Here is an 8,673-nt window from a genome sequence, read left to right as displayed (position 1 = left end):
TCTGATTGAAGCGACCTCCACGAAAGCTAGCGCCTTAATGAATGCGTTAAGGAAGCTGTCAGCCGCAGAAGGCCGCTTGACAACCGCCTAGCGGTTCCAAAACGCCCCGCGAGGGGGTGGATTGGAAGTACTGCGTGGGGACAGAATCAGGAGGCGGAACGCTTCGGCGCGGAAATTGATTTCCGGCCGGGCACCTTTGGCTAAGGCGCCGAAGTGGCTGAGAGGGAAGGTTCCGCCTGACGCGCTGCAGCGGCGCCGGGGTTACGGACGGCGTCGGTTTCGGTCGGCGGGGGGCGCCAAGCTGCGGAAGATGTTGCTGGTCCTGTCGGAGGAGCATAAGGAGCACCTGGGCTTCCTTCTCCAGGTGGAGAGCTCAGGTACGAGCGAGGGGGGTGGGAACTAAAAGACAATCGGGTTAGGATTGGGATGTGCGCATTTACCGGGAGACAAATCCCACCGAAGTCAACGGGGCTTGCTTCTGACGTGAATTAGACACGGGTCAGGATTGCCCTGTTATTGTTAAGCCCTGTTTCTTTCAATGGGATTTGCTCCCAGGCAAGCGTTTATGGGATCGAACCCTAAAAAGTAAAAACAAAAAACCCAACTTTTTTGAGATTAGGGATAAAAGCTACAGTGCTTTTCTTTCTTTTTAGTGGGGGTGGCAATTAATACTTATTAGTTTTCCAAATTTTTAACAAACCAACGCCAGATTACATCGAATTTGATACAATGGATAAAACGTTGCAGCCCTAACCCCATTTATTTATATAAAAATATTTGTGTAGGTCAGCTGCATGAATACACAAACACTAAAAACTAAAGTAGGTAGCATGCCATGACTGAAAGTGCTTTTCTTGAATGGTTGGCATAGGAAAGGTTTTCAGCAAACGCTGCAAGGTTGAGAGAAGAATCTCTCTTGGAAGAGCATAATTCCAAAGCACTGGGCCAAGTTAAGGCCATTGAATTCAGTGGGATTTGCTGTTTTAGAAGAAATGGGATTGCAGCATTATCCTCAGTGGTGGACTTTGGTCTTTCAAATTTCAGTGGCATCCTGGGTGATGCCAAAATTCGGCGTCTCTACCCCCTCCCCCGCCCTCTGTGGCATCATTGTGGCAAAGGTAACCACCAACCTTCTGATCGGCAAGCCCAAGAAGCTCAGTGGTTTAGACCACAGCACCACCGGCGTCCCAATTATATCATTGTGGCACCCCTTGTGCCCTCTTGGTTCGTCGCCCAGTGTGGGCAAACTGGTCGTGCTCCCCTAAATCTGCCTCTGTTATCCTATACACCACTTAAGGGTAGTTATACCAAACTGATGCAGTTTGCACAATAAATCTAGCTTCATTTCCCCAACAGTATCACAGTTGTATGTAATAGAAATCATGATTGATTTGTGAATAAATTTGTTCACTTTACAAGATGTTTCAGGTCTGGGCCTGCGTGGAGTTGACACTCGCTTCCTCCCACCTCTATGTTTGCTTTATGCATTTTCTGTGTGAGCTTATGATTAGCTACGGCTTTTAATAGTAAATATTTATGTAGGACTTTTGAGCTTTCTAAGTGCTTCACATACTTTATCTTAGTAGTATTTACAGTAGCCCTATAACATAGGTCTTTATTATAACGCTCCATGTTGTGGAGGAGGGCCAAGGCAGCAAACACGCAGCTGGGCTGTGACCCCCAAATTCATAGAGCAGAGGTAACATTTCAGTTAATAACTTCCCAGTTCACATTCTCAGAGTCTTAACTAGACGTTATTGGGCAGGTAGGTGTGGCTGTCACTGGCATGTATCTCCCTGTTAAAACATGCTGAGACATCATCTCACTTGGTATTTCCCTGCCACAATTCACTAGCTCTTCCTGCCTGGTAGTGGGGAGATGTCGAACTTGGTGACATCATACGTTCTCAGGCAAATATTTAGAGATGGGGGGTCTTCAGCAGCCCCGTTTCCCCTGTAACAGCTGACTAGGTATTTATTTATTTTTAGTAAGCAAAACCTATGTGCCAACAAATAAACAAACAAACAAATAAGTGGTTTACATAAAATATTATAAAATATAAATTTTTAAAATAGAGATTAAAACACACAATAAAATTATCCAAATATAGGTAAAACTATCCATCCTTAGCTGCTACACAATGGAAATCTCACAACTGTAATAACACAAAATGCATTTCTTTACATTCACAAGGATCAGAAATTTAGGATGCACACTTTAGTACTCTGTCCATTCCTGCTGACTTTTAATACCATAAAAATTGCCCTGTGGAAATTAAAAAAAATGTATTCACAATTTACAGTAGGCTGAGATAGGCAGTATTTTTTTTTGTCTATAGATAGGCAGTATTAAGTTGGGCTACTCCTAATGAAGTCTGGTTTTCTACAACCAAGATATCATCTAAGTTTCCTGGTTCTGCAAACGAATCTTTTTTTCTTTTCAGTTGTCAATGAATTCTGCAAACAATCTTCTTCTTTCTTTTCAGTTGTCAATGAATTTGGCCGTATTGCTCTGGAGTTTCTAAGAAAAGGCACAAACCCAAAAATCTACGAAGGAGCAGCAAGTAAGAATTTGAGAAGTGTGGTTGAAGGGCAGTATTTTCCATGGGCCTTGAATCAATACACTGCTAGACATTGGTCCAATTCTGAGGTAACAATGTTGGTCCAGCAAAAATTGTATGTTGGACCAAGAATAGCTGTGTTTTCACACAAAGGTAAACTAAGGTACTTGACTCAGTTAACCAAACTGTGCACGTTGCTCCCAATGACACTTGCTTCGCTCCTCCCATGGTAAGAGCAAACCAGGATGGGAATAGCTTACTGCTCTATCTATGCCTGACATTGTGGTTTGTTTAAAGCAGGGATGGGGAATCTTTTTGGCTCCATGGGCCAGGTCCTTATCAGCATCAACCTCAGTGACCAAATTTGAAAGGTGAGCAGGGCCACCCACCTGTCAATTACACTGTGTCATTATGATGTCTCATGGTTGACAGATGGGCAGTCAAAATCCATTGCTGGAGTGATGTTAAAATGATGCAGGTGAGAAGCGCTTCAGAAAACAATTTGCCAAAAGTATGCCTTGCTGAGGGCTTACTGATTAAGAATTTTTTTGAGTGAAATAAATCATTATTTTTGATTTGAATGGAACATGATGACACCTGTAGCTTCCTCCAGTTATTACAAAGCAGCAACAAAATTGAAATAATTTCCTGCGGAGTTGTCAGGCTGTAGTACCTGTGTAAGCTCAACTGAAATGAACTGAGCTTTCATTGCTGCAGATGCAACAGTTTGCAGGTTGCTGATGGAAGAGTTGATCTGTACCTTTAGAAAACAAATTGTGCAGTCCTAGCACTGTTTGCCATGAGAATGTAGAGGAGGAATAGTGGCATGTTTGAATGCTTCTATGTGAAAAAAAAATTCTTTTAGACTCCTTGGAGCACTGTGTCACTTACTTTTCTGAACATATAGGTTCGTCCTGTGTCTATATTGTTTTAATCAAATATTTGTTAAGATGATGCTTGTTTACATTTTTTTCTTATAGATTCTGAAGAGACAGCAGCTGTAGTACAAAATGCATCAAAGATTAGTTAAGTCTAGAATACAAGCACTATTTACTAAGGCCTCTGATCTCCCATAATCGTCATGTACACTTCAGTGGAATATTCTAAGCTAGAGGCCTCTTTTTGCCTTTACTTTCCATTATTGTTATATACCATATATAGTACAAGGATATGCAGACTAAGTGTGCTTAGATTTGCAACCTATTTTTATTTGAGATTTATTTCCATGTATATTGTATTGGATCAGATCCTTGTTTGATGGTTTCTCATTCCATTTTTCAGGAAAACTTAATGTTAGTAGTGAAACAATTCAGCATGGTGTAGAAGGATTAACATACCTTCTCACTGAGAGCTCAAAACTCATGGTAAGTGTAAGTCATAGTGCTCTTAGTGAGCCAGGCAGATGCTTTGAACTTTCTTGGATATGTGGGTTGGGGGTGGCGGCGGGGGCGGTAAATAAAGGTCACAGTTACAAGATGTGGTGTTTTAGATGAAAGCTCAGAAAAATTAGTGCAAACTCCTATTTTGCTGCATCCTGCATATAGTGTTGCCAACTTCTTTTATTCCAGCCCCCTTCTGCTGCTTATCGGCAGGCGTTAATGCTTATCTCCACATCGTGAAAACTTCACCTGCTGATTGCTACCAATGTGGGGTGGGGAGAGAAAGAAACACTGCCAGGACCAAGACTTAGTGCTACTTTTTATACCAGCTTTCAAAAAGATAAAGGCCATTTTATAAAATCTTATGTATATTAAGAGGATTAAATCTGAAAAATTCAGTCGGTTTCTTCTGTATGATTAGGTTTAGTTTTTATTCTAGTTTCTGCCACGACGGGGGGGGGGGGGTGGCGGCGGCAGCGAAGCAGATGCTGCTGAATCCTCCCCGCAGCTTCTGTTTGCAAAAACAAGTCTGCTTTTGCGAACGGAGGCAGCGGGGAGGAACGAGCAGCATCTCCACTGCCCGCCGCTCCCCGCTTGCTTGACAGGGAGCCTTCGCTCCATAAGACGCACCAACATTTCCCCTTACTTTTCAGGAGGGAAAAAGTGCATCTTACGGAGCGAAAAATACAGTAATCAGATTCCTTTCACACATACTTCACAGTTGGAAATGCAATATTTACACAAAATTACAAAGACTGTGAGCAGGGTAAGGGCCATTGCTCAGTGGTAGAGCATCTGTTTTGCATGCAGGCTTAATCCAAGCAGGGCTGGGAAAAGGCTACTTCTGCCTGAACCCCGTGAGCTGCTGCCAGACAGTGTAGGCAGTCTGGAGGCAGATGGACCAATGGTGCAACTCAGTATATGGGTGGGAGTTTTCCTACGTTCATAAGTAAAACAGTAATAGAAGCAATCAAGAACTCAAATGTTCTGTTTTTAATTTTTAGATATCGGAGATAGATTTCCAAGACTCTATACTTGTACTAGGATTCTCTGAAGAATTGAACGCTGTATTGCTTCAGCTGTATCTTGACAATAGGAAGGAGATCAGAAGTATTCTTACTGAACTAGCACCGAAGCTGCCTAGTTATCACAGTCTTGAATGGAGACTAGATGTGCAGGTAAGGGTGAAAATCTTTAGTTTATAGTGCTGTTTACATTTGCCATGACACAAACTGATAAAGGCAATGGTTTCAAAATTACAGCGGTAGCAGTAGTATTATTCATACACATTTTTGCATACATTTATTCATGATAGAACAGTAGAAAGTGACGTGCACAGTTAGTTGCCCAGTGATTTAACAGCACAGCACAGCCTCCTTAGGTTTCCATGTACTTTGAAGCTGTACTTTAATATTAATACAGAATTTCCCACCTCTGTATCAGAACTAGCTCAGACAGTACGCCAGTGTTCTGCCTGGTTACAGACAATTGTATTGACATTTTATGGAATTGATTTGGCATTGATTTTGAAAGGAGCAGCTTGTTACTAAAATTTGCCATTTAAAAAAATTGAAAAATTAAATCAGAGGACATTTAATAAGGTATTGAAAATGTAGCTTAACAAAAAAATTAAAAATTAAAACAGAATTAAGAAACTAGGGAAAATGTGAAGTTTAACAGAGCCAGTAAGAAGTCAAGTATGCAAACAAATTGTGTGGAAAGCTATCTGTGAGCTGAGTGCAAGGGCAACTCGCATACATGTGCAAGGACACACATCTTAAATATTCACTACCACCTTAAGCATTTTACCCTGTTCTTTAGCTGAAAAGCTTCCAGAATATCTTACATAAGGTCAGTAAAAGCAAGGAGGCTCCCACCTGCAAATGTACCGACTCGCAAAGAGCCACAGCCTTTTAGCCCGAGGTTTCACAACAAGTCCCCCAACCCTATAAAAGGGTCTCATCTTCCATATCCTCCTTCCCACCCCCTTTATGTTACTGACGCCATGCTAGTATGCAGCCTATTGTGAACCTGTGGCAACTGTAGCTGGCCAGGCAGGTGAGGGGAGCACATCTTTAGTGATCCGTGTTCCAACCTTCCCTGGGCTGAGTTTAATCTTAAGGCAGAAATTGCCAACCAAAGGCACTGATCTGTTTTTGAAATGTTTATCCATTTCATCTTGTTCCTCAGAAGAGGCCTAATAGGGAGCATTTCATGCAGTTAGTCAAGCTCAAAAAATAACACTAGCTCCTGGTTTAAAAAACAAACAAACCAGTTTAGCTTATTCGGTCTACAGACCATAAACATCAGATACAGCATAGGGTTATCAAGACAGCTGCAGCGGGGTGGGAGATGGTTTGCATGTAAACCAGTTGTGCCTTTTAAAATAAGAGTATTACAAAATTCATGAACAATCAAAAAGTAATATTTTAAAAATGCAGGCAATTTGACTCAAAATTCATCTTCCCTTTGTTGCCTAGTTTTGATGGCTACAGCAAGGAACTTGGCTATATTTTCAGTAATCACGGGGTTGGAGTCTGCCATGAAAACTGAAACACAAAATTAATCTAAATTCCCCAAGTATAAGGAAAGTACTGGGGAAGTAAATCAGGATCTTATATTTCTATAAACATTACAATATAGAAGAAAGTTTTCAGTGCAGGCAAAGCCTATTTACCTTCAGGGATTTCGGCTGCCCCTGGCTTTGCTCGATAAATATGTTGCTTTTGGCTAAAATTTGTTTATAAAAAAATTAACACCTTTGGCTATTTACTACCTCAGCTTCTGCCATTGGGATTAGAAAATGCATGCAAGTAGTAGCATTAAACAGAGATTTCTAGATCTCAGTTTATAAATTTCATTAGCTTGGGCAAAATTTTCTTCTAGACACAGAAGTGTATTTTCAGCAGTTAGGTTCAGTGCTTTGCCACCAGCAGTTATGGAAGTTCAATTTACCTGGCTGCCTTGGCATTTAAGAATTTGACTTTGCAAAAGTGGCTCAGTTGAAACATTATCCCATGTAATGTTTATAGGAATATAAGACCCTGATTTTTTTCTCCAGTATTTCCCTTACACTTGGGGAACTCCAAAACTAGGCCACAACTGTTAAAGTAAAGGTGAGTTAGGAATCAAAATTGTTGGTATTTTAAATTTATTTTTTAGATACATTTGATTGTTCACGGGTTTTGTTATACTCTTACTTTAAAAGGCCAAAATCACAACAGTGAAGATAATAGTGTTTGGTTCTTATTTTAGTTCTTAACCCAGTATATGCAATTGTCCTTCTGAATCAAGGGGTGGATATCATAATGTAGTAGGTACACACTGTAAAATATATCTACATTTCCCTGTTGAATTATGAATGCTGAGAATTAGAATGCTTTTGTTAATTGCTATTCTTAGCACATCTCTTCATTTTAAATCTTACTGAGTTTTCTTTTCCTCACCTCACTATTTAAATAGCTTGCTAGCAGAAGTCTGAGACAGCAAATTAAGCCTGTTGTGACTCTGAAGCTCCACCTTACTCAGAATGGAAACCAAACTACTCAAATATTGCAGACTGACCCTGCTACGTTGCTTCACCTGATTCAGCAACTGGAACAAGCTTTGGGAGAAATGAAAACAAATCATTGTAGAAGAATAGTGCGTAACATCAAGTAGTATTTGCCATCTCAGTAAACTTATGGAAACCAGTGTCGCCAAACAACAGTGCGTCTGGACCAGTCAAAAACTTTTCCTTGGCCAAGTTCTTGAGGCTACATTTAAGGGCTGAATTTGCTTGGGTGCTAATCTAGTAATAATGTCAGATGCAAGTTAGAATAATCATAAACTAACCAGACATCAATATTAGTCGATCATGTGAGCTTTTCTAATTTTATGTACAGCTGCCTTTTGCATAATGTTCTGTACAGCTTATTGGTATAATGACCAAACATTTTTCCTCCTTATCTTTTCTGATCTGAATAAAGAAACATATACAGTAATATTTTATATGTATTTGTATTCAGGCTAATTTCTTGTAATTACTTTTGGGCCAGCTGCTACTCATACAGAGGTGAAAATTTTCATCCCCTAAGTGCTGGCTGATGTTACTGTGTAAAAGGAAATAGCACCAACGTATCGTCAAAATTGTTGTTGTGCTTGAAATAAGCAACCATGTTTGGTTCATACAGGATGTCACCTCCTCTGCATGAGCTGACTTGAGAAGGATGCCCTTGGATAACATAACATTGCAACAGGAAACCTGAAAAAATATCACTATACTGAAAAATATTGCGGTGTGGGATTTGCTAGCTTTATCTATGGTACAAACACCGCATTACTCATGGAAGTGCACGGGCAAGGCAACTGGGACTGCTCACATGTACAGGAAAATGCATTGTTATGAATCAAAGCACTTAACAAAAAAAGTGCCCCCAACTTGCACAGATTGTTCAGGAGGATACTATGGTCACAAGGCTGGATTAACCATAAGCACAATAAGCATGTGCTTAGGGCATCTAGGGAAAGTACAGAAGTTTTCCATTGCCGGATTTACCATGGACCATATGGCGCAGCTAAACCAGGTTCCACAAACAAAGGCTCCCATAATAAATGAAAAAATGCATACATTTCAAATATTTTTTAACATTAATGATGACAAATTGCTCAGCAGAGCATTCATTTTCTCATTTGAGGTATATTGAAAACCCCAACAGAACAACTATGCAACAAGCAGGCTGGATGCCTTAACTC

General features: G+C 40.4%; 1 protein-coding gene across 3 annotated transcripts; it reads left to right on the top strand.

Moving 5' to 3' along the window:
• Window positions 1–215: 215 nt before the first annotated feature.
• On the top strand, window positions 216–7,929 carry COMMD2 (COMM domain containing 2). 3 transcript variants are annotated; one of them, XM_033150424.1, is made up of 5 exons: window positions 216–377; window positions 2,444–2,563; window positions 3,842–3,924; window positions 4,944–5,117; window positions 7,402–7,929. In XM_033150424.1, the coding sequence occupies exons 1-5, from the start codon at window positions 311–313 to the stop codon at window positions 7,597–7,599; spliced, it is 642 nt and encodes a 213-aa protein (XP_033006315.1). In that variant the 5' UTR covers window positions 216–310; the 3' UTR covers window positions 7,600–7,929. The 3 variants fall into 3 exon arrangements, with proteins under 3 accessions (XP_033006315.1, XP_033006316.1, XP_033006317.1); XM_033150425.1 differs by having other exon boundaries at window positions 218–377; window positions 2,486–2,563; XM_033150426.1 differs by lacking the exons at window positions 216–377; window positions 2,444–2,563 and adding an exon at window positions 2,641–2,713.
• The last annotated feature ends 744 nt before the right edge of the window (window positions 7,930–8,673 follow it).

This window comes from Lacerta agilis, chromosome 5 (assembly GCF_009819535.1).
Source record: "Lacerta agilis isolate rLacAgi1 chromosome 5, rLacAgi1.pri, whole genome shotgun sequence".
In the NCBI taxonomy this organism is placed as follows: Eukaryota; Metazoa; Chordata; class Lepidosauria; order Squamata; family Lacertidae; genus Lacerta; species Lacerta agilis.
This window is presented reverse-complemented; position numbering and strand designations above follow the sequence as displayed.

Coding starts and splice junctions, on each gene's coding strand:
- COMMD2 (XM_033150424.1), top strand. CDS start 311: ATGTTGCTGGTCCTGTCGGAGGAGCATAAGGAGCACCTGGGCTTCCTT. Junction 378..2,443: donor TCTCCAGGTGGAGAGCTCAG/GTACGAGCGAGG, acceptor TTTTCTTTTCAG/TTGTCAATGAATTCTGCAAA. Junction 2,564..3,841: donor AATCTACGAAGGAGCAGCAA/GTAAGAATTTGA, acceptor TCCATTTTTCAG/GAAAACTTAATGTTAGTAGT.